Source organism: Delphinapterus leucas, chromosome 2 (assembly GCF_059928025.1).
Source record: "Delphinapterus leucas isolate spDelLeu-1000000601 "Yukka" chromosome 2, BTC_Dleu_Yukka2, whole genome shotgun sequence".
NCBI lineage: Eukaryota > Metazoa > Chordata > Mammalia > Artiodactyla > Monodontidae > Delphinapterus > Delphinapterus leucas.
Window position 1 is genome coordinate 8,708,840 of NC_143130.1, and position 26,529 is coordinate 8,735,368.

The 26,529-nt window shown below is 40.6% G+C and overlaps 1 protein-coding gene across 5 annotated transcripts in view; it reads right to left on the reverse strand.

The window, feature by feature from the left end:
• OPTN (optineurin) overlaps nt 1-23,257 on the reverse strand; it is a 29,735-nt gene extending 6,478 nt beyond the window's left edge. For 3 of the 5 annotated variants that reach the window (XM_022580539.3, XM_022580537.3, XM_089906395.1), the window contains exons 1-10: nt 23,092-23,257; nt 22,282-22,484; nt 17,677-17,838; nt 15,319-15,392; nt 13,028-13,162; nt 9,791-9,893; nt 8,166-8,281; nt 6,646-6,795; nt 6,177-6,270; nt 4,674-4,832 (exon numbers count right to left, since the gene is read on the reverse strand). In XM_022580539.3, coding sequence (XP_022436247.1) covers nt 4,674-4,832; nt 6,177-6,270; nt 6,646-6,795; nt 8,166-8,281; nt 9,791-9,893; nt 13,028-13,162; nt 15,319-15,392; nt 17,677-17,838; nt 22,282-22,484; nt 23,092-23,257 — 1,362 coding nt within the window. The remainder of the gene's footprint in view (nt 1-4,673; nt 4,833-6,176; nt 6,271-6,645; nt 6,796-8,165; nt 8,282-9,790; nt 9,894-13,027; nt 13,163-15,318; nt 15,393-17,676; nt 17,839-22,281; nt 22,485-23,091) is intronic. The other 2 variants (XM_089906394.1, XM_089906396.1) reach the window with 2 other exon arrangements.
• Nucleotides 23,258-26,529: the final 3,272 nt, after the last annotated feature.

Below are 26,529 nucleotides of genomic sequence, written 5' to 3' on the forward strand. Positions count from 1 at the left end.
TGTGACATTGTCTTGCAAATAACAGGTACTTGTCCCTGCTAGAAACCAGTGTAATCACCATGACTTTCCAACTACCTTCAAATAGAAGACACAAGTTGTGTGTGTGTGTGTGTGCTTTAAACTATCAGAGCCCAGCAATTACCTAGATATAGGTAGTTTAAATACTGTGTGTACCATTAGTTCAGTAAAATTCTCTGGTCTCTTTTTTAAAAATAATATTCAGCACTAGCTTAATATGGTAAATGGTTTATTTACCCTGTCAGGTATGTTTATGCAGGCTGGCCTTAAGCTAAATTTAAAATAACAACAATAAATAGATGCTATGTATTGAATTCCAAACATCTGCAGGGCCCTGTGTTTGGTGCCCGTATTGACCATTTTATTTCCTCCTTATCCAAAATCCTGGGAAGGCAGAATTGCTATGCTCATCTTACATTTATAAATTTAATAGCTCTTAATCTTGGGGAAATTAGTTAAGTGCTCAAACCAGCATTTGAACCCAGATTGAAGCCCATGTACCATGGACGCTTCCATTTACCATACTGCTTTCCACAGCGGTAGCCAGCCTCCAAGATGGCGCCAGTGATCCTTACCTCTTGGTAATCATAACTTCATGTGGTCCCCTCCCACAATGAATGGGCCAACCTGTGTAACCACTAGGATATTACAGAAGTAATGGTGTGTGGCTTCTGAAACTAGGTCATAAAGGACACCATGGCTTCTGCCTTGTTCTCTCATGGATCACTTGCCCTGGGGGAAGCTAGTTGCCATGTCATGAGGGTATTCAAGCAGCCCTATGGAGAGGCACACATGGTCAGGAACTGAGGCCTCCCGCCCATAGCCATGAGAATGAGTCATCTTGGAAATAGATCTTTCAGTCCATCCTGAGTGCAGCCTCATGAGAGACCCTGAGTCAGAATCACCCTGCTAAGCTGCTCTTGGATTCCTGATCCATAGCAACTGGGTGAGATAACAAATGCTTGTTGTTTTAGCTGCTACGTTTGGAGAATAATTTGTTACCTATAAAAAAGTAAATATGCCATAATATGTAATTTCTTCACTGTTACAAAAATTATAAAGTGAAAATGAATGCCTTAATAGTGAATTGAGCATTATTTCAATACCAGTTTTTAACTTCCTATATTTAAAATTGGGTTTTTCATTTCAAATTTAGTGGTTCTCGGATACAAATTTATTTATTTATTTATTTTCTTGGATACAAATTTTTATCCATTACTTTAAAAAGTAAAATTAATAAAAATTTAAATATTCTAATCACACTGTAGTTACCAAAAAAGTATGAAATAGATCATTTTAAGGGACTTCTGCCATTTGTGAGTAATCCAACATTTTATGGTTATCATTGATAGATTATGGGCTTTTTTTTGAGTCAGACCTAAATCTGAGTTAGAGTCTCACCTCCATCAGTTACGAGCTTTGAGCCAGTAAGAACTGGGCCTTTGTTTTGTCCATTCCTATATCCCCGGCAGTGAGAGCAGTGTCTGACGTAAAGTGCTCAAAAAAGAGTTGTTGAATGAATGAACAAGAGTATCCATCAAAACAAATGTCTCTGTACAGAACATGGCAAAAGTACATGACTACAGTATCATGCACAAAGGAAATGCCTTAAAGAGCTCAGGTTGAAATTCTATTCCTGTCGAAATAAAACTAAAACCATAAGTTCAGTCAACCACTTCCATATTTCACTGGGCCAGCCACTCTGGGCAGCTGGTACTGAGTATGTATATAGGGAATAATAAACTTCTGGCATTGTTACACTACAAATAATCTGTTTATCTTCTTCAGATTGGCAAACATTTAAAAGAGTGATGCAAGGATGTGGGGAAATAGGAGCTCTCATCTACTTCTGGTAAGAGAATAATTTTCATTATGCATTTTTGGAAGACAACTTGGTAATACTTATTTAACTTAAAAACAGGCATATCCAATGACCCAACCATTCCATTTCTGTATCTTACTAGAGATTCCACAAGTGCACAAAGACACAGATACAAGAATGTTCAGTTCAGCATTGTTGATAATAGCAAAAATATTGGTACAACCTACAGGTCCATTAATAGAGGACTGGTTAAACCTGTCATGGCAATGTACACTTTGGACACCATACAACTGTTAAAAAAAACTACATATGGCTGTGAGTAATAACATGGAGAGATATCCAAGATATATCATGAATGAAAAAGTAGTGCAAAATGTATGGCATGATCCCACTTTTAATTAAGCAAACAAAATAGAAACAAACAAAAAAAGGTTTCCCCCCACTTTTTGGTGATTTTACATCTCAGGCAGGATGTATGTTCACTAATAAAACTCTTCTCTAAGGACTCCACCCACCAGTATGAAAAGTGGGCCAAAACAGTCACAACCAGCCAATTGTACACAAATTCTTCCAGAGAACAGTGAAAGAAGAAATGTGCCCCAACTTGTTTTTATGAGGCCAGTAAAACCCTGAAATCCAAACCCAACAAGGACATGAGCAGAAAGAAAATTCTAGGCCAATCTTACTCAAGAATATAGAAACAAAAATCCTAAGCAAAATATAAGCAAACCAAATCCAACAATATATACAGAGGATCATTCAAGAAAGGCAAAGTTTAATATTTTAAAAATCAGTGTGATTTACCACATTAACAAATTAAAGGAAAAAGGCATATAATTATCTAATTATATCATTATATGAAGAAAAACATTTCCTAAATAAAATTCAACATCCACTCAAAATAAACATTTTTGGCAAACAAGGAAGAGAAGGGAATTTTCTTAATCTAGTAAGTGATACCCATGAAAAGCCTATACCACACATTCAACAGTGAAATGTTGGAAACACTGCCACTGAGACTGAGAGCAAGGCAAGGCTGCCTGCTCTCTCCACTGTTACACAGCATTGCACTGGGGTCCCAGCCAGTGCAATAAGGCAAGAAAAAGAAAGAAAAAAAATATAATGAACTGGAAAGGAAAAAAAAAAAACTGTCATTATTTAACTGATCTTAGTGTACTAAGTCCAAAGGAATATTTAGAAATATTATTAGAATTAAAATGTGAGTTGAGTAAGTTTACTGCATGGAAAGTCAATATTAGGAATCAATTGTATTTCTATATAGCAGCAACCGTTAGAAAATGAAGTTTTAAAAAATGCTATTTATAAAACTATCATAAAAATAGAAAATATCAAAAAAATAGAAAATATCTAGGAATAATCTAATAAAAGATGAGCAAAATCTTTACTAAGAAGATTAAAAATATGACTGAAAATAATTAAAGAAGATATGTCATGTTTGTGGACTGGAAGAGTCAATGATGTAAAGTTGCCAATCATCTCCAAATTGATTTTTATATATTTAATAAAATTCTAATCAAAATCCCAGGGTTTTTTTTCTGTGTAGAAAATATCAAGGGAATTCTGAAATTTATAAGAAAAGGAAAACCTAAGGTCCTCTTGAAGAATCTCAATGAGGTAGGAAGACTTTCTACCAGATATCAAAGCATTTGATTCTTTATAATAAGAAAGTATGGTACCAGAGCAAGGATGTACAAATAGCCCAATGGAACAGTATAGAATCCAGAAATAGACCCGTGGGTACCTGGACACAATATGTGACAAAGAGGGCAGCAGAGTCCTTAAGATGACCTTTTAAATAAATGGTGCCAAATGAACAGGATATTCATGCAGAAGAAAATATGAATCTTTACCCTTACCTCACTCCATATAGAAAAGCTAATTCCAGATGGTTTTTAGATCTTAATGTAAAAGGCAAAACCATAAAACTTTTAGAAGACAACATAGGAGAATATGTTCATGGCCCTGAGATAGTGAAAGTTTTTAAAACAGAACACAAAAAGTACTATAATCATAAATAAAAAGACTCATAAACTGGATTGCATTAAAATTAAGAATTTTCGTTCAACAGACACCTTCATGAGAGTGGAAAGGCAAATCATAGAGTGAAGAAATCTGCAAAAAGTATAACTGGCAAGGGCTTGTATGTGGAATATATAAAGAACTCCTATAAATTGAAGAAAAAGCCAGAAAACCAGAAGAAAACTGGGCAAAGACCTGATCAGGCTCTTCACAAAAGGGGATGCTTAGAAGGCCGTAAACATCTGAAAAAGTACTCGCTCTCATACCATCAGGGAAATGCAGATTTAATGAGACACCATCATAAACCCACTAGAATGGTTAAAAATTCTGACAATACAAGTATGGGTAAGGATATAGAGCAATAGGAACTCTCTGTTGGTGGGAGTGAAAACTGGTCCACTTTGGAAACCTCTTTGGCATTATCTATTAAAGCTGGGTAACATGCATACTCTATGAACAAGCAATTCCACTCCTAGGTGTGTACCCAACAGAAATGAATGCACAGGTGAACAAAGAGACACGCGTAAGAATGACAGAGCAACATTAAACACAAAGCCCCAAGCTGGAAATAATCCAGCTGTCTATAAACTGTAGAATGGATAAATTCAGTGAGTAATACACTTAAAAGTGTGGTGCACTTTCCACCTGTGATATACTTCGGTAAAACGGTTTTTAAAAATATACTGGTGGAAATAGTATAAAATCAAAAGATATTTTAAGCACTATCACCTCCCTGTTAGAGAATATAATCGGGGTTGGCCTGCCTCGGCTCACATTTGGGAACGAAGCCTACCTGAGCCCTGAGAACAGCCATGGTTTCCAGGTCCTTCTCCTGCTTGGCGATGGTCTGCTTCATCTCATCCATTTGGAGCTGCTTGGAAGCCAGGGCTTTCTCTGCCAGTTCCAGCTTTCCACTCAGTTCCTGCAGCACCACCTTATCCACTTTTTCCGACTGAAAAAGACAAACTTATTCTAGACATGGTTTTGAAATAATTCAACCTATTTTAGTAAAATATTAGATGAAGGTTTATTTTTTAAAAAATGACTGGCTCTAAACTATTCTGGTAATCAGCAGTGATAACTTATTCAACAACTTTCATGCACTTAATTTACAGCTTGAAGATAATAATTTCCTAATTTAAAATAATGATTTATAAAAAGAAAACACTAAAATAAGGGAGATAATAGCAAACCCTATCTCCGGGCGGGTGTAAGTTGCTGATACTCCTATTCTTTCACTCACATTACTCTTAACTTTATGAAGTCAGTGGAATGTTTGAATTAAAAATTTACTAGGTCCTAGAGAGGAACAATATTCTAGTAAAAGTAAATGAAAAACAGAAAATATATTTCTAAGAATATAAACTCAAAGGCCCCTTCTAATTCAAAGCTCCCATGGTCTTTATTTATTCCAGCTTTATTGAGGTAAAACTGCCAAATAAAATTGTAAAATATTTAAAGTGTACAACGTGATGATTTGATATACATATACATCGTGAAAGGATTCCCACCATCGGGTTAATAATACATCTATCACCTGACACCATGGTGTTTAAATTATCACACCATTCTGGGGGCATTATTACTATTACTATTACAATAATTTAAGATGCAGCCGGATAAGTCCAGGGCCTCAAGTTCACTGACAGCAGGCAAGCTAGCCCTGTGATAGCTCCAGGCAGCAGTCTCACTATACAGTCATTACTCATGTAGGAGCCCAGGCTCAGCTCTCCTACAAACCCATCCACTGTTAGAAATGCTAAAAGCTTAGCCACGGAGCAACTAAGCCCATGCGCCACAACTACTGAGCCTGTACTCTAGAGCTCGTGCTCTAGAGCCCGCGAGCCACAACTACTGAGCCTGTGTGCCACAATTACTGAAGCTTGCGTGCTTAGAGCCCGCGCTCTGCAACAAGAGAAGCTACCGCAATGAGAAGCTAACGCACAGCAACGAAGAGTAGCCCCCACTCACTGCAACTAGAGAAAGCCCGCGCACAGCAACGAAGACCCAATGCAGCCAAAAATAAATAATAAATAAGTAAATAAATTTATTAAAAAAAATGCTAAAACTGTACTCCGACCGTAGGACATGCACATCACCTCTGTACACAAGGCACATTATACATGTGTGGAATATCAGGAGTTATAAAATGTTATAAACACTTAGACACAAGAAATCAATTATAAATGGAAAAACAACCCTTGAAACCAGACCTAGTTAAGGATTAACACAACTACTTTAGATATTTACATAAAATGTTAAATGGCTATGAAAGTAATTTTTTTTCTATGAGTACCTCTCTTCTTTTTAGTTCCTCGGTTGTTTTCAGTGCATTATTGTATTCTTGAAGAAGCCTGTTGTGTGTCAACTGTAGAGTGGCTAATTTGGACCTATTTAGAAAGAAATTTTAAAATGGAATCTTGGGAGAAATATCATAGAAGCTTAGTCTTACCTCCCAACCCTCTTCTGAACACTCAGGTGACAAAATCTTCCCTCCCACCCTTATCATCCCACCACCTACTAGCATGTTCTTACTTGCAGAGAAAACAATTCCCCCCTCCCCAATCAAGATAGATTACAAATAATTTTCATAATTGTTATTGTAAAACTTAACATTTATCTCCTCAGAAAAGTCTACTAGTACGCCTTCAAATAAATAAAAGAGAAAAAATTTTAAATTTATTCCTAAATCCTGATTCCAATCTGCATAAAAGAGCTATTCTATCTTCTTTTAGCAAGTAGCCATTCAGTCACAGCATACTCACTTTTCATCTTCTGTTTTTGCTTGCTCCATTTTGATTTCTGATCGCATGCTTTCTACTTGGAGCTCTAACTTTCTGTTATTATAAACAAGCTCTTGCTTTTCATTCAGCTCTGATGGGGTTGGAGAATTTTTCCTTTCAAGGGCCTGACATCTAAGAAAGAGCAAAATTTCATGAGGACAAAACAGTACTTCATTTCTCAGTGGCTTTTAAACGAATCCCCAGATTATGTAGCAAAATGCAAAGAATTTTAGGATTACATTTTTCAAAAATTTAACAGTACAAAATTAAATATTTTATCCTCCCTGCTTCTTTACTAGAAGTAAGTAATATTTCTGAACCGTTACGCCTGAATATAAAAAAATACAGATTTTTGTAAAAGAAATTTACATATTTCTGAACCCTTATGCCTAGCATAAACAAGTACAGATCTAAGATCACACAAGCTACTGTCTACCTGGAGTAATTGTTTCAACTAGTCATGCAAATATATTTCTGTGGTTTAGATACAGACCAAACTAGTAATTGGCTAGAGGTGCTTCTCATATAGTGATCCATGGATATCTTTAGTATTTTTAAAACTATGGGCTCTGTTAAGCATAAAAAATATGACTTCTGACAAAGATTCAATAGGGGAGAAGGAAATGCTTTCAGTCCTCTTAAAGATCAGAGAGAAAATTTCAATATAACAGCAAATACAAACCATTGATAGCTATGTGCAAGGCATTAATGCAAAGCATGTTAAACATTAGCTTACTTAATACAAAGTCAGAATTATGACACACAGTTTACAAATGATAAAACTGAGACTCAGAGAGGTTAAATAAATAACTTGTCCAGGGTAATACCACAAATAAGGGGTAGATCCATATTTCAACCTTAGGTCTGTTTATCCAAAGTCCTTAGTATCAGCTGCTATGATGCACTAGATAACCATTAATACTGTACAGCCTTGGTCAGTGTAACTCCATGGAAACATCCACTTGTATATGGGGCTGGAAATATGTTTGCTAACTAATCCAAAAGAACAACACCAACTTAGCTTTCCTAAATTTGGGATAACTTCTTACATCAAGAGAAACAAGCAAATGCAAAATTCTCCTAGTTTATAAATTAGACTTCATAACTGATTGAAAATCAATTTTTTTTTTCCTAAGTAAATCTCACTCAAGTTCTTCTTGCCCTTTGTAGCTTTTATGTTGGTTCACATCAATGGTGTCAGCTCACGTAAGTCACAGGAAGTCTGGCTCACTGCTTTTTCCAGGTCTTCATATACGCTTAACAAATGTCCCCAAACAGCAGAATCAGAGTCCCTTGGGCCCATTCCCCCATATTACTACAAGGACTTCTTGATATGTTTCTATATTAACCTGAACATTAGTGTTTTCTGAATTCATATTTTAATTAGGTCTCTTTTTCTTTTACTCAGTAAAACAGTAATAAAACTATATTTTTGTATATTAACATATTTTGTAAAACTGTACACTTTTCGAAGGAGGATAAAATTCATCTCTCATTCTTACTTTTCCTGAAGTCTCTTCTTCATTAGGTCAGCCTCACTGAGTTTTGTGTGAGCCTCCTGAAGCTCCTTAAACAGGGTTGTCACCTGAAGGTTCAACGTTTCCACTTCACTTCCAACCTGTCATCCAGGCAATCACAAACACGCATTTATCAGAGGCTAAATGAACCTCTTTGTGAGAAAACAGTGTGAACCACTGGTGTCTAAATAAGACTGTTGAATTGATTAAACTTTTGGCAATTAACGCCCCAAATATCTTGTATGGAAAAAAAAAGATTTGGGTACAACTCTGTTTCATTATAGATCATTAACTGATCAGTTTGGATGCACTTGTGATAATGTCTTTATCTTAATTAAAATGATTCCTGGACTTCCCTGGTGGCGCAGTGGTTAAGAATCTGCCTGCCAACGCAGGGGACACAGGTTAGAGCCCTGGTCCAGGAAGATCCCACATGCCATGGAGCAACTAAGCCCGTGCACCACAACTACTGAGCCTGTGTTCTAGAGCCGTGAGCCACAACTACTGAAGCCCACATGCCTAGAACCCATGTTCCACAACAAAGAGAAGCCACCACAAGGAGAAGCCCGTGCACTGCAATGAAGAGTAGCCCCTGCTCGACGCAACTGGAGAAAGCCCGCACGCAGCAACAAAGACCCAAAGCAGCCAAAAATAAATAAATTAAAAAAAAAAAAAAGAATCCTGATCATAGTTCAAGGGATTATAGATCACAGTGATGTCAAAGCACAATCTAATTTATCCAGCTAGCAACTCATGCCCTTATTCCCTGGCTGATTTATTTTTCTAGTTTACTCAACTATTTTCCCTGGCAGCTCTAGAATTTTTGTCAGTGAGTTTTATGGTGCCATGGAAGTCTCAGTACTTCTCTATTATTAGTTATCGATTAGTTGTAGTCAACAGGGTACTACTACTCACAGGTGTTCTCTTCATCTCAGTCTTTAAAATATTCTCCATTCTCTTGAAAGTAGGAGACGCAGCCCAGAGCATGGCATACAGTAGGCATTTGATATATATTTGCTGAATAAATAAATTCGCTAAAGTATTTTATGTAAATGCCTTTCTCACGGGCTACTGTGGGTCTTACAACTTCCTGCCTTCATCACCTTTCCCCAAGCTTCGGACTGTTTGCAGGCTACGAGGCACGTCTCTGAGTTGCCACAGAACAGAAATGTATAGAGCATGTATATAAAAATGAGCCTTTTTTGTTCATACTATTTTGTTCAAACAAGTAGTGGGATAGAACCAAGGTCTTTCAATGCTACCTTACGTTTCTGGGTCACATCCTCAAATGATCTTATTATAAATTGGACAAAATTCCTTTCTCAATTAGTGGGCCTGTCCACTTAGGAATTCTGGAGAGAAAATCAGCCAAGAAGAGAGAGAGACGTGATTTCCTAGAATCACTAGGACAGGAATACATCTCAGTACAATTTACAATGAATGAAATTCAGATCAGGACAAGGAAATATGAGAGAAATAGAAAATATTCAACATGGAAATTATTTCTCTATTGCTAAAGCCAATAACACATCACAAGATGCGGCTCCAGCGCCTGCACTACTCTTTGTCCATCGGGGGTGTAGTAACAGTCTTAGACACTTAGTACCCACAGTTTCTGTGCCTTTCTCCTCTTCTTTCTCTTGTTCTGTGCGCCCCTCTGTCTGGGTCTCAATCTCACAATGATCCTTCGCTTTCTTTTCAAAATCAGAAATTCTGAAAAATTAAAGAATATAGAAAAGTTACTTTCTCTTTGGCTTCCAGAGGAAAAACAATTGTGGAAGCACTGAAAAGAACATTGTTCAAAATCTGGATAAAAGATCAATGTTTTCAAAATCTCTTCACATTCTCTATATCAGCTCTGGTTTTGCTTTCAACCTGATATTGGCTAGAATTGATTTAAGGGATGAATGCACATGGAGGTATAAGATATGTATAATTTATCTTGAACACTGAAAAATACTGCCTCTTTTCACGTCATTGTCATGCACAGAAATATTTTTTAAATTTGTGTTTTTATGATTGTACACATGTGCATGCATATGTGCTACATGAGAGTGGGTGTCCCTTTATAAGGATTCGGCAGAGAGGGAAAGACTTGTTTTTTGGGACCCATATAAGTTTATGAGGTCCTGAAAACAAACAAATATAGCAACATTCTTACACTGAGTCATCATCATATGAAAGCCATCCCGTTACAAATGAAATAAAGAGACTTGTGGTTAAAGATGGTAGATTTAAATATACGCATGTAATTTTTCTCCCACCTTGAATGCCATTAAAATGACTTTTCAAAGCCACATACCTACAAGAACAAAGAGAAAGGGAGAGGAAATAATAGCAAGAAGATTTGGGAAGCATTAGGTATGAGTGGGAACTGACTAGATAGCCCAAGAGGACTGGATCTGAGCCAACAGTAGGGAGAGCCAAGATGGAACCCACTTCATACTGTGGGACCCCAAAGGCTCAGGAATCAGTGACACCAGGTACCTCTGGACATGGGGATAAAGTTGGGACCTGTTTAAGAATGACTAGAAGGTCATAAAATAAAGGGTCTCTTGACTCAGAGTCATTAATCAGAGTTGAGGGTTTGGGTTCCCTACTGAAAAGAGGGGAACTTACAGAATACTAAGACCCTCAGCCTTCTGTTCCTACTCATCTCCAGAACGCTGGCATCTAGAAAAGTACCCTTCAGACAGGAGACTGGAAAAGTCTCCTCTGGAGAATTTGATCAGGATAAGGAAAAGATTTAAAGTTTCTGACGTAAGACTTCCCCAAGGAAACCTCCTGGCCAGATCTCCCTACACATGCACACAGCACTTTGTTTGTTTTTAAATAAATTTATTTATTTATTTATTTTAGGCTGTGTTGGGTCTTCGTTGCTGCGTGCGGGCTTTTCTCTAGTTGCGGCGAGCGGGGGCTACTCTTTGTTGCGGTGTGCGGGCTTCTCGTGGCAGTGGCTTCTCTTGTTGCAGAGCATGGGCTCTAGGTGTGCGGGCTTCAGCAGTCGTGGCTCACAGGCTCTACAGCGCAGACTCAGTAGTTGTGGCGCATGGGCTTAGTTGCTCCGCGGCATGTGGGATCTTCCTGGACCAGGGCTCGAACCCGTGTCCCCTGCATTGGCAGGCGGATTCTCAACCACTGCACCACCAGGGAAGCCCCACACAGCACTTTGATCAGCATCTAACCCCCCAGTCTTAAATCCGATCAAACAGTAAAGACTACCAGACATTTCAGGAAAACCTTAAAATGAAACAGACAAAGTAAACCAGGAAATAAAACAACTTACTGAAATTAGAATATGCCAAGGGGAAAAAACTTCAAAAAAAACCCAAAAACCTATCATTAATATCCTTAGGGACAGAAGGAAACATATTACCACCATAATAAAATGGAAGAGGAACATTCAAAGGAACTGTCCCCCGCCCCACAAAGAAGATGAAAGTTAGATACAACACCAAAAGCAGAAGGGACAAAAAACCAAACAGATAAACAGGACTAGATCAAAATTTAAAAATTTTATTTTTTTGGCAAATGATGGCATCAAGGAAGTGAAAAGATAAGTCACAGACTGGGAGAAAATATTTGCAAACCATATACCTCATAAAGGACTTGTATCCAGAATATTAATGAACTCTTACCATTCAATAATTAAAAGACAATCCAATTTTTTTAAATGGGCAAGGAAGAAGATATACAAATGGCCAACATGAAAAGATGCCCAACATTATTGGCCATTGGGGAAACAGAATCAAAATCACAATGAGATACCACTTCACATCCACGAGGATGGTCATAATCAAAAAGATACACAACAGTGGTGTTCATGTGGATGTGGAGTAAGTGGAACCCTCATACATTGCTGGTGAGAATGTAAAATGGTGCAGCCACTGTGGAAAACAGTTTGGTAGTTCCTCAAAATATTCAACAGTAACCATGTGACCCAGCAATTCAACTCCTAGGTATATACCCAGAGAATTAAAAAGATATGTCCACACAAAATATTGTGCATGAATGTTGAGAGCAAATATTATTCATAATGGGAAAAAAGTGGGAACAATCCCAATGTTCATCAAATGATGACGAGATAAACAAAACGTTGTCTAGTTACATCACGGAATATTATTTTGCAACGAGAAAAGAACTGACACATGCTACATCATGGATAAACTTTGAAAACATTATGCTAAATAAAATAATCCAATCACAAAAGACTACATGTTGTATGATTCCATTTGTATGAAGTGTCCAGAAAAGGTAAGTCTATGGAGACAGAAAGTAGAATTACTAGGAGGAATGGGGAGTGAGTGCTAACAGGTATTGGGTTGCTTATTTGGAAGGAAAAATGTTCTAAAATTATAATGTGGTAAAGGCTACATAACTCTGTGAATATTCTAAAAAAAAAAAAATTGAAACGTACACTTCAAATGGATGAATTGTATGGTATCTTAATTATATCTCAATAAAACTGTTAAAAAAAGCAATGTATGGGGCTTCCCTGGTGGCGCAGTGGTTGAGAATCTGCCTGCTAATGCAGGGGACACGGGTTTGAGCCCTGGTTTGGGAGGATCCCACATGCCGCGGAGCAACTAGGCCCGTGAGCCACAACTACTGAGGCTGCGTGTCTGGAGCCTGTGCTCCGCAACAAGAGAGGCCGCGATAGTGAGAGGCCTGAGCACCGCGATGAAGAGTGGCCCCTGCTCGCCACAACTAGAGAAAGCCCTCGCACAGAAACGAAGACACAACACGGCAAAAATAAATTAATTAATTAATAAACTCCTACCCCCAACATCTTCATAAAAAAAAAAAAAAAAGCAATGTATGCATATTTCGCGTTGCCTATTTCATACCTTTCTTTGGCTTCCTTGAGGGCAAGTTCAAGTCTCTCCACCTTCTGGTTTCCTTCCCTTAGACAAAGCAGGAGCTGGCTCACAGTTAATTCCTCAAATTCCAAATAATTCCTGGCACCTTCTGCAGATTTGCTCCTATATCAGGACAGCATAAAGGTTAAAAGGTTTTCATGAGAAAACAAAAATGTCAGAGTCTACGAATATTACTGGAACCAGTTTAAAGGAACTGCTTTCCAGAATATTCTCTAGTTAATTCTCATTTACAGATCAAGCACAGCTGGCCCGGTGACCACCAGTGCCTCACTCCTCCATGCTTTCCAGGGAAGGAGTGGGGACTGATGGGTAGGCTCGATTTACACTGCACGTGCTCACTTCCTCCAAATGGTCACCATGTCCACGGCACCAGACCACAGGACCCACCGAAACAGTGGGGCAGAGGTAGCCCTGGTTTTTGGTGTCCGGCTTTCCTAGAGGACTAATCTCCAGGAAGACCACAGTCATACAAAGGGCACAAGCATGTGTGCTGCCCATGGTGACATGCAGACCACCGGCATTTCTCCAACTCGAGCGAAACCACCACGTTCTCTAGTCAGGAGAAGAAAATCATTTTTGTTTCTGGTTTCAAACAATTAGAGCAGAGAAATGTAGGCACTGTTGGCATGTCAAATATTTTTCTTGATTTCCAACTCAGATTAAATCAAGAGGCAGTTCAATGATGAAGAAAACCACAATGAGCACTGCAGCAACTAAACATTCTGGACAACTATGCTGAAGCCAACGGCAGCTGCTCTTTCACTAACCTACTCAAGGTCACACATCTAACAAAAAGCTAGGATTCAATCCCAGTTCCTGTCACCAAAGCTCAAACTCTGAACCTAGAAATCCATCTCTGACTCCTTAAAATACTTTCAAACAGGGTAAGGAAGCTGTTATTAAAAAATAGCTGTGTGGGGACTTCCCTGGTGGTCCAGTGGTAAAGAATCAGCCTTACAATGCAGGGGATGCGGGTTCGATCCCTGGTCAGGGAACTAAGATCCCACATGGCGTGGGGCAACTAAGCCTGTGCACCACAACTGCTGAGCTGGCGCGCCTCAACCAGAGCCCGCCTGCCGCAAACTACAGAGCCCAAGTGCTCTGGACCTGCGCCACAACTACAGAGCTCACACGCCCTAGAGCCTGCGCGCCACAACCAGAGAAGAGAAAACCCACACGCCACAACTAGAGAGAAGCCCACGCACCGCAACAAAGAGTAGCCCCCGCTCGCTGCAACTAGAGAAAGCCTGCGCGCAGCAACAAAGACCCAATGCAGACAAAGATAAATAAATATAAATAAATAATTTTTTTTTAAAAAAGCAATAGGGGAAAGGGGGAAGCTGAGGAATTTCTAACTAAAAAAGGGAGTAACTTTCATTTCTGCCAACTGTGCTGTTTGATGAAAAAATATTATCTAATCCTGATTTTCTCCCTTATACAAAGGCTTGGGAGCATAACTGAAAAAGAAAATAACCCACTTTTATGTTTTATAAGTACATTCATCAAGTTATAGAAAAAAGATACTAAAAGCCTATGAGGGAAGAGATCCTTAGGGAAATTTTCAGATAACTCTTCTTAAGCAGAGTCATGCAGTAGGAACCTGCTTACAGAGGATGAGCTGACAGCGCATTCTGGGTCAGAGCTGCTTGCAAGAGACTCAGGTGCCCAGTTCCCCTGCCGTCTCCTCCTCAAGGTCCCCCCACCTCTTAAGATGTCGGCTTCCTAATATCTACTTGTCACAAGTCTACTTGCAATTCCCCAGGTAAGATATGTGGGCACTTTCAAAAAACAGCCACCGTCACTCAGAGCAACAACAGTCATTGCTATGGAAGATTATCCTGAATTAGTCACCTTGGCTTGTACTCGGGAATGAACAGGGAAGACAAAATGGAAACTTCCCCCTTATCAGCTGGGCAGCCTGGTCCGGATCAGACTGCACTGGTAAACAAATCAGGAAACATGGGTCTCTTAATTGGGAAGAAGCTTGTTTTCACTGCCCATCTGATGGAGATGAAACACCTCTACACAGAGTGGTGAGGGGTCAGTTCACCGACAAAGGCACCAAACATAGTCTTTCTTCTCCACCAGTTTGGGCTGCAACATTAAATAGCAATTCAAATGGAACATTCTTGAAAGGTCCCGGTATAAATTAATAAGTGGCTTTTTCAGCCCACCATGTTTGGCCTCCCAGGGGAGAGCTGAAAGTGACAAGACTGCCCAGCGTGTCTGTCTGAAAGCTCTAGTCTGTCTTCACATACGTGTCAATGGAATCAGTTCTTGTGGGCCCAGGACTTGGCTTGATTTCTTTCGTTGCCACATCTGCTTCTCCCTCCTGTAAAAGCAGAAATGAAAGGGATTTAACATAGTACGTCTGCAAGACAAATTCCTTATCAAAAGAGAAAAAGGCAAAAGAGCAGGAATTTGGATGACACACAACCCAAGGAACCTATCAAACGTGGAAATGTGAGATGTTTAAATTCGGTCACTCAAATGTAATGGAAATTTACCCTTCCCTCAACCTGCACTCCCCGTCAGGACTATAAACATCCAGGCGAAGACGAGAAGGTCAAGAAGGTCAAGAAGGTCGGGCTCCTCTCATTCAGCAGTCAACCTGACCGCCAGCACAGGAAAGCTTATCTTCTTCTCTTTCTCCTTGGCAGTTCCCTTCTCCCCCACCAGATTAAGGTCACACAGAGCTAGTGACAGTTCCACATATCTTTCCCACACAGTCCTTTAACATGCAAAATGTTAGGACTTGCTGAAGCCACGTTGAAAAGAAGGCTGTTTTCTCTGGGCAAGGCTCACAAGCATAGGTTAGCTCCTATTAGAAATCTGTATGCATGTCGGGCCACTTAGGGAACAGGAAGACTAAGACACTTAAATGATTTGAAAGACGTTTCTTTTTCTTTTTCTTTTTTTAAATATTTATTTATTTATTTGGCTGCGTCGGGTCTTAGTTGAGGCATGCGGGATCTTTCGTTGCAGCGTACAGGCTTCTCTCTAGTTGTGGCACGTGGGCTTCATTGCCCTGCAGCATGTGGGATCTTAGGTCCCTGACCAGGAAACAAACCAGCATCCCCAGCATCGGAAGGCAGATTCTTAACCACTGGACCACCAGGGAAGTCCCTTGAAAGACATTTCTATTCCAGTGAGCTAGCAGAAAGATCTTCCAAAAATACAGAGATGGTTCTAGACAATTCTGTGTGTGCACACCGTTCCTAAATCTTGGGCAGTGCTTTTCTGTTCACAGAAGCAAGGCAAGAAAAACATGTTGACACTAGAAATAACTGTCACTCATCAGTGAGGGAGAATATTATGCTAACCATTCATCCCAAAGAAAGAAGCCTCATTTGGAAACTTCTGATACGCTCCTTGGGCTTCCTGAATTTTATCAGCTATCTGCAGAAGGTTAACGCTCTTTGATCAACGCTGTGTTTTCATAATCTTTGCTCACTTGCAGAAAGAGTCCTCTGACATTAGTGTACTTCCTGATTAGTATTTTACTTCGCTTGACTTCAGCCCCTATTCATCGAAAATTTATGAGGGGCGTGGGTGGTAGAGCTATTAAGAGCCATTTTGCAACTCTGTTCACCTTGTGCACAGCAAATAAATGAGAAGGTAAAGTCGCACTCGACCATTTCAGACACATCCATTAGTTATTAAGCTTTCGTAAGGTGCCCCTCACCCCGCCCCACTCCCACTTACCTACAAAGTCGAGTTTTCTTTTTCAGAGACACAGGTAACCTCTCTGCCTGTATCAGACGTGTACTCCGACAACGCCGGAGTGACTGTGTGTGTGAGGGAGGATTTTCTCCTCCTGTGCTTGTCTCCCTCACCCTGTATGCAGTTTTTTTCTAGTAGCAGAGGAGAGGTCCCTCTGGGCTTCACTTACCTTCTGTACTCTTTAGCAGGACTGCCTGCACGCCAGCTACCCTGACACATGCTTCCCACCAGGGATGGGCTGGCACATGCTGCCTCGCCCAGCTCGCATCATTTGGGGTTGCACATAAATGCCAGTTAGACCACCCTGCCTTCAAACCCTGTTCTCGGGGGTTCCCTAGCAGCTGCCGTTAGAGGGGAGGGACAAGCCAGGGTATTCCCTGAGGGTACAACCAGAGCTGCTCTGCTCTTTCTTTTCTCCACTTCTTAGTTTTACTATATCAACGTTCCTCGTAAGACTTTGCTTGAAAAGAGGGTTCTGTTATTAGTAAGTGTTTTAAAGCCTTTTGATTTTACCACATCTGATCACAACTCCGCTTACCTAAGTGAAATGCTGAACACAGCTTTGAGGCCTGGGCTGAAAAAGTTTATGCCTTTTTTTTCTTTTTAGGTCAGTCACATAAATTTGTCAGGACATACTGGAAGAAAAAGGACTATCTCTTGTCAGGACATACTGGAAGAAAAAGGACTATCTCTTTGGTCATAAAAGGTAATCAGTATTTTCCATTTCAGCTATGATAGCCACAAGCATTATGTTATACATTTACATTGACTACGCTGAAGTTTCCCCACTATCTGGCTACCTCATGTTGAAAGGAAATGGTGGTATTTGTAGCAGCTGTCCAGGTGAGGTTTTTGTAACTTGCTTAAAACAAAACCAAAACCAACACACTTACAGCCATCCTGATTTCAACAAAGGAGTCTTCGGAGGGGCCACCTGAGTTCAGCTTGAGTTGTAATTCAGACACGATTCCCAGCAGATCGACCTTTTCAGCTTGAAGGCGTGCCACCTGGGTCTTCAGCTGTTCCACTTCCGGTTCTGCTTCTGCCTTGGGGACCTTGGGGACGAGGAGCAAAGTGAATTAATGAATCACGCTAGGGACTTGGCCATCAAACTCGAGTGTCTCCATACCCACTGGCAAGACAGCTATGCTTTACAGTAGGATATTCTAGCTTATCCTTAGCAATTTATTTTGACATGCCAATTAAAATGGAAAAGCTTACATTATTTTATCACATGCAAATAATTGGAAGTTAAAATAACCTCATGACAAGAAAGGCTTCCTCAGCATGCTGAAATAATCTGATGCCATGAAAATAACCAGCCAGACTTTGGCGATGGCAGACTTGTAACTTCTAGTCCAAAATTCCACAAAGAACTGCCACAACTCAACCTCTTGCCTTTTTTTTCCCCCCTACAATGCATACCCACCCCCACTCTCCCCATTCTTGTCATGTCTACTCAGAAGCCAAAGCACCAAGGGCATAATGTTATAGTAATGACAAAACACAACGAAAGGTCCACAATTCTCCCAGGTATGCAGTCTGGTTGCTACAGTACTCTATGCTCATGTTTTAAGGTTGCTAAAAATAAGTCTGGTGAGAAATAAGAAAACTGAAAATTCACAGGCTGGTACCAAGGGTGGAAAAATTAAATTTCTGCCTCTATAAACATTAATAATAAACATTAATATTTCCCTGAGTACCTGCTGTGTTCATCCTGTTGCAGTTACTACATATGACAAAGTCATAAGAGAAAGAGCCTGTTGACATGTGGTGTTTTTACTTGGGAGAAGGGAGAGCAGATTCTAGTCCACACTCTGCTAATCAGAGCATGTGTCACCTTGAGCGGATTCACTCAATGTCTTGGCTTCAGTTTTCTCGGCTCAGAAAGAAAGACGTGGTACCACGTGGTCTCTGTGGTCTCTTCCAGTCGTGACCTTCTTAGCCTCTCTGATTTCTTCCCTCACTGCTCTTATGGACATGGTGCCACCAGAAACACATACACTTGAGATTATCAGAGGATTGCAACACACAGAAAATTCATACACACACACACACACACACACACACACACACACACACACACACACACACCCTATGACAGATCTCCTAAGGAATGGTAAACAGGCCCAAAGGCTTATAGTAAAACCAAAAAATTATCAGAAAGGCTTGTGCACGGACCATAAACCAGCTAGTCCATGAAGTGTTAAGAAGAGAGGGCTTGGTAGTGATTGGCAGCATGGAAGTGCCCCTCACACCAGTGGAACCATGCTCTGCCTTCATTTGGACCATTCTCTTGCTAGGAAACTCCCACAGGCGTTACAAAAAGCAACACATTGTAAAACCGAAGGGTTAGGTCTGTAAGGACAGGTTCGAAGCCTGTGCAGTCTCTCCTGGTAATGACTCAGAGCAAAGAAATGTATATTTAAAGGCACGAAAACATAAAAGAAAATGTACTGCCTAGCCTGGTACTAGGAAGCAGGCGGGGAAGGGCAAGACTATGTTCTGTGAGGGATTTTCACATCCACCCTCTTGCCCTCCCTGAGTACACTGTGAAGAATGGACTATTAAGGAAGCAAATAAGAGTTTTAAACAAGGGTCTGAGGACCAGGGATATAAGGCCATGACTCTAGAATCTCAGATGTCAGGTTAATTTTCTTCTTTGCAACTGTGCGGATCTCTTAACTATCCTGGGGAAATTATGGATCTGCTTATTTGGCTATAAAGCACCTTGTGAGGTGACACTTTAAATTTCTCTTCATTTCACTTGTTAAGGCTCTGTCCATCGTCTTCCCGGACTAAACTTCCAGGGCTTATTCTCTGGATCTCAAGCCCAGCTCCATTATTTATTATGTCTTTCATCAGTTTTGAGCACTTAGCACTGATTAGCCTTCGTGACACAACAATTTCTCTGTCTTTTTCTGTGCTTGTATTGTCCTGGAAATGTGCCCAGGATGATATGCCATTTTATAATCCAAAAACAAGAGTCTATCTAATGACCTTTGCCTGGCCATCTGTAGTTAAAAGTTAAAAAGTACTCTTTAGAGATCATTATGATGTATAATTCAGTGAAACTGGATAGAACCAGTAATGCCTCGGCCTCACCCTGAAGATCAGAGGCATATTTCCAAAGGAAATTCCCTGCTCCCTTCCCTTGTGTGACACAGACCACAGGAGAGGCCCTGATGGCTTGTGGGGGTGGGTGAGTGGGGAGGAGGGGCGCATCCTGCAGAAGCAGCAGCAAAGATGGGCCAGCATGAGTGAGGAAAATCTGAGGCCTTGAGAGCTTTAGTAAATCAGGAAGATGAGGGCCTAAATTAAAAACAACTGGGCTTCCCTGGTGGTGCAGTGGTTAAGGATCCGCCTGCCAATGCAGGGGACATGAGTTTGAGCCCTAGTCTGGGAATATCCCACATGCCGCGGAGCAACTAAGCCCATGCGTCACAACTGCTGAGCCCATGTGCCACAACTACTGAGCCTGCGCTCCAGAGCCCACGAGCCACAACTACTGAGCCTGCGTGCCTAGAGCCCGTGCTCTGCAACAAGAGAAGCCACTGCAATGAGAAGCCCATTGCACTGCCCCCGCTCACCGCAATTAGAGAAAGCCCGCACACAGCAACGAAGACCCAGTGCAGCCAAAAATAAATAAATTAAAAAAAAATTTTTTTTTTAAACCAAAAAACAACAACAACACAAGTGGTCCAGGAGACAAACATTACAGAAGAGGCAGGGGGGGCAAGGGGTGGGCCTGGGAGGTACAGTTTGGGGGGATACAGCTGATGACCAAGGGTTTTTAAGAGTCCTAAACGTCACTTTGTCCCAAGGACTCATTTCTGAGTCCTGCTTGTAGTTTGCTTCAGCTGATCGTCTGCACTGAAAGAAGCTGTCCAGAGCTCCAGCTTCTGATCTCAACTTCTTCCAATACTGGGACCTTTTTGGAAAACCTACAGGCAGACTATCTCAGGCAGACAAACTGCTTCTGGAAGCTTCCTTTTTGGCTTCAAAGTGCTGGGCCCCCGCAGGCTGAAGCCAACTGTCAGCCCACATCCCAAAAGCCAAGGGAGGAAAACAAAGTGAGATATTTTCTTCCAGCAAGTAGAAAATTACCCATATATCCCAGTGATCATTTCTTCAGAGTATTCTACCTCAAAAATATTTAGACAATGAGAGGTTTCGCCCAAAGAAGTGACTTAATGCCCTTTGAACTGTAAGACAAACTGAAGCATCAGACATGATAAATCTTATCAACAATGAAACATTTGCAGTGCAAATACAAAGTTATTAAAGCTGAATGTTTTCATTGTCCCATGAGCAGGAGTTGATAAGTAAGATCATTGATATAAACTATGATATTTTTCTAAACAACTTTTCATTCTTTAGATTATTCCGTATTTCTCTTTTCCTTATTTTACTTCTTTGTTAGTATTCTTTACCTATTTAAGAAATTAGACATCAACAAAGTTCAAGGTAAAGTCTCAAGAAAAATCACTTATGAAGGGAGGGATAAATGAGGAGTATGGAATTGAAAGATACAAACTACTTCCTGTAATAAACCATGATGGAAAAGAAAAAAATAAGGGAACAGATACAAACTACTGTACATAAAATAGATAAGCAACAAGGATTTACTGTTTAGCACATGGAGCTATACTATGTATCTTGTAATAACCTATAATGGAAAATAAATGAAAAAAATTTATATAACTGAATCACTTTGCTGCATACCTGAATTAACACAATATTGTAAATGAACTGAAAAAAAAAAAAAGGAAAGAAAATCACTGATATCCAAGAATTAACCCAGTGTTCCATCCTCCCTAAAGCTGTTAAGTTCTAGGTTTGGAAGAAAATGAACTGCAGATGTCCATCTAAACAAATAATACCCAGTGAGCCTTAGAATATGGGCAGAGGCTTCAAATGTGCTCTGATTTTCTTTTTCACTCACATCTTTGATACTCGTTCTTAGGTGTGAGCACACCTCTTGGGTTCTTTGGGTCAGTGGAAATGTGGCAACCCTACAGCCTCATATCACATGACATTTGTCAAACCAGTTTTCAGAAGTAAATGTAAAACATAAAGCGAGGAATCTATTTTAGACGGAGAGAAAGGACAAGGTCAATGAGTGAAAATTCTGAGTGATAGATTTTTAAAGTGTAATTCTACATCAAAGACATAAACTAATGACTAACACTTGGATGGTTCTAGGCAGAGGTCCTTCCGTACCATCTATAATGAATACAAAATACTGACTTATAACCGTAACACTCTTTTGACTATAATCAATATGGTCAAAGCTTTACCCATTTCTTTCCTTCACCAGAGATTATACATGACCCTTAAAATTGTAACCAATCTTCTCATCAAGCACGCTTCTTTCAAGATAATGCAAAGCACCCATCTAGCCTGCACCGTGAAAGGTTCTGATCTAGAAGTCTGGTCAAGTAAGACTGCACTACAAATATGAACAGAATAAAATCACAAGTGGTCAGTCTGCTCACCTCGAATGACCTTTCAGTTTTCCCTTTTAGTTTTCCGAGGTCCTGCTTCAGTTTTTCATTTTCAAGACTCAGTGCCGTTAGGCGCTCTTTGGCTTCTTTGCTCTGGGTCTCAAAAAAAAGGCGTTCTTCCTTCTGCTTTTCTGTCCAGGCTGAAAGCTCCTCAAATCGCCCTTTCATAGCTTGATTGTTCAGCTTCATGGCTTCTGCATGGGGTGCAGAGGGAGAGTGTCACACCAGGGGACTGGACTTGGGGTCATGAATGGAACCCGCCTGGGCCCCAGGGTCAGCCGGAAAGACTGCGAAGCAAGATGAGTGAGTGGTTTCCGCTTCCAGACAGGACTAGCAGAGTCTAATGTCATCTCTAGTCCTGAAGAGTCTCAAGAAAATAAAATTGATTTTATTGACTTATTATAACAAAAGGTCTATTAATAACTACATAGACTGAGGTCCATCACTCCTGGATTTGAACACTGGTTCTCCCCAAAACCATGGCTGGAGATATTAGAATGCTTTCTTTTAAGGTAATATTTAGGACTAACTCTGTAATAATAGCAGCCTTGTTTTCTTTTTCCTTTTAAATGGGCTAAATGTCATTATGCCATTTCCCAGAGATGCATAGTTTTTATTTTTACCTGTATCCAAAAGTAAACAATGGAAGCAGCTTTAGCCTTACTCAAAGCTAATACTGTGCTCTTTCTTCCCGCAGGGAACCAGGCACAGAGAAAGGGATTCACCTACAAGCTATTACCAAAGGATGGCATTCCCGAAGGCCCCGCGTGAATGAAGAAACATGGGGCCGGTGCTGCTCACCTTTCAGCTGATGGTTCTCAGTTAGAAGCTCTCTCATCTGCTGCAGCAGCTCATGCGGGGTGAATGTGTCCAGGTTCGGGTGAGCCAGACTGGGGGGTCCATTTCCTGTGGTTTCGTTGGGGCTGTCCCCCTTTTCAGTCAGGCAGCTAACTGGTTGGTGGGACATGGCAGCAGTTCCTATGGAAAAGTCACAAACCAAAACTATAACTGTTCCCCTCTGTGTGGCATCCTCACGAGTCCCACAAGCCCATGTGCAAGTGCTAATAAGTATTCTACAAGGTGCTTTCTCTCCCATTATATATATATATATATATATATATATATATTTTTTTTTTCTTTTGTGGTACGCGGGCCTCTCACTGTCGTGGCCTCTCCCGTTGCGGAGCACAGGCTCCGGACGTGCAGGCTCAGCGGCCATGGCTCACGGGCCCAGCCGCTCCGCGGCATGTGGGATTCTCCCGGACCGGGGCACGAACCCACGTCCCCGGCATCGGCAGGTGGACTCTCAACCACTGCGCCACCAGGGAAGCCCTCTCCCATTATATTTTGAACAATCTTGATTCTTCCTTTTTAAACAAAAAAGGTACATCCTAGCTTCAGTTTGTATGTGTATGTCTGTGTATAAGGGTGTATAAAGGGGTACAGTGAGGAGATGGGGGATAGAGGAGGGAGAGATGGACATGATATCATGATGATCAGAATCCTAACGTGGCGAGTTCAAGAGGCTTTCCATATATACATTTGTAGATGTTGGCAAAGTATTATTAAATGGATTTTTCCCCAGAAAAATCTTTAAGCTCAAATCTTCCTATTTTGGGTGAAATTGTATGGTATGTGAATTATATCTCAATAATTAATTGTTACAAAATCTCCATATTTTATTTCTTGTATATTTGGCTGAGAGGAAAGGGAGAACTAACATACTTCCAATGCTTACTATGCTCTTGATCACCGCACCAGACTGTCAGTTTCTAATCCTCACTAAAACTCAACTAGACACAGCTATTTTCCTGGTGACAGAGCTGAGTTCACAGAGGTTTTATAGCTCATCCAAGGCCACTCAATGAAGGGCACAACCGAGCATTAAGGATGATTCCAAAACGCAGCCCTGTCATACAGTGAAGGCAGCACTGAATACTTAGGCTTCCATAGTCGACACTTTTGCAAAGCGTTCTAAAAGACTAAGAAAATCTTGCTTAGTTGTTGCATATTCTGAGAATATTTTAAGCATACCACTGTATTTGCCGAGGGGTCAGTGTAGCCATAAATAAGATAGACGGGTGTATCCCAACTGTACTTCTGTATGGCCTACCACCTGGGCAAACACAGAAATCAAATGCTGTGGGCAAACATTTTCCTTTACACATTTCACAAAGATGATGATATACCTTTTCATGAGGAATTGAAGAGTTACGGCATCAGTCACTGGAAGCTGAGGAGAGAGAAGTGCTCTCTGATCTATTGCTGTATAACCTCTGGGTGTGCTCTATAGATAAACATGGAAGGCGGGCCCATCCACCTCACCCAGAGTTCAGATTCCACTTCACCCATCCATTGCACACTGCCAGAAATCTTAAAGAAATAACCAAGGCTGCCGGAAGGATTTTTTCTTCTTACTTCTTAGCAATAACAGTCAATGAATTGCTTACAAACAAGTTACTAACAAATTTTCACTGCGTCCAAAGAACCTCGTCCCTGTAAGAAGTTCCCACGTGTGCCGATAGAACCTGCCACTGCCGACAGGAGGGCAGAGTACAAATGACTATCTCTCTTCAGTTATGGTTTTTGTTGTTAAGTCCCTGTGCATGTTAGGGCAGAAGCTGGGCAAACCACCATGTATTAATGCCCGTATATTAATGCACCAAACCCTTGGGGTGCAGAGCAGTGCTTCTTTCCCACTCTGGCAGGAGGCAATCCTTGGCTCTCTGGAGGTCTCCTGGAACTGAGAGCCTGGTGACCTGCTTTTGGTCTAAAGGACCTGTAAGGTGAGCTGGGACGAAGTGAGAGAGCGGCATGGACTTACAAATACTAGCAAATGTAAAATAGCTAGTGGGAAGCAGCCGCATAGCACAGGGAGATCAGCTCGGTGCTTTGTGACCACCCAGAGGGGTGGGATAGGGAGGGTGGGAGGGAGACACAAGAGGGAGGAGATATGGGGATATATGTATATGTATAGCTGATTCACTTTGTTATACAGCAGAAACTAACACACCACTGTAAAGCAATTATACTCCAATAAAGATGTTAAAAAAATAAATAAAATAAAGGACCTGTAGAAAATCAGAGACAGTGCTGCTACTGAGGGGACAGCCAGCCCCCAGCACTGTGGCCTGTGTGATTCCTCTAGAGCAGCTGGCACAGGAAAGGCATCCTCATGGAATTCTTTAATGAGGATGGCAATTCTATGAAGTGAAAAACACGGATAAAGCATTTTGAGCCTTTTGAAAGCATCTGTGTTTTACATATCCTGATTCATTTAGAAAGAGGTACACTGCTAAAGTGTGCTATCTCTTAGCATTAGGTGACCAGAATAGACTGCTTTTGTTTTCCCCAATAAAATAATTTGGATTATTTTGCATAAAATAATTTGGATAAAGCCAGTTTCTGACTTTCCATAAAACTCATTTTTGCATAGTACTATGTTGGCACTAAAATTTCATAAAAATGGGTTTTTACTAAATAACAGTGCTCCTATCTATTTTGCAAAGAATACTAAAATTCTAAGTAATTGACAAAGATAAAATCCTTGTAACGTGTGTCATTCACTTGTCAATATTAAATTTCCTCAGGTATTCAAGGATTAGACTATACTTTGGAGACATTTAACAGATTTGTTTTTAAAGTATCTAAAGCAGAGGGAGGGAAGAGTAAGGGAAGGGGGAGGGGAGAGAAGGGAAGGGGGAGGGGAGAAAAGAGACTGTTCCTTCCGATATTTTTCCTCCTTGACTTTCCGTTATATCTCCACCAAGACTTGAGGCACAACTGTAACCGTTAAAACCGATTCTACTTATCAACTTTTTCTGGTTGCCCAGATTTTATAAGGACATGAGAGAAAAAAAAAAAAAAAACCGGGTTATGCTGAGGGAGACAGCAGAAAAATAAACCGGGTGCCACTAACCAGACACGTGACCTTGAGAACTCATCTGACCTCTGTGATGATTTACTGACTTGCCTAGCAAATGATGATCACTATAGCTGCTTTCAGCTCAAAAGCCCTATGAAAAGTATTAAGCTTCTAGCAAGATCACAGTCCAACCCGCACTGTCCAGCACGTACACCCCAGCACCCTCATGGCCATGCTGCCCTCTCTCACTCATACATATGCCCGTCCCGATTATAGTGAGCTCTTTGCTACGCAGCATTGTTAGGAAAACTATTTGGTAATTCAAATGTCATAGTATATAAGAAGTTAACATAAATGCCAAACATAAGCACATA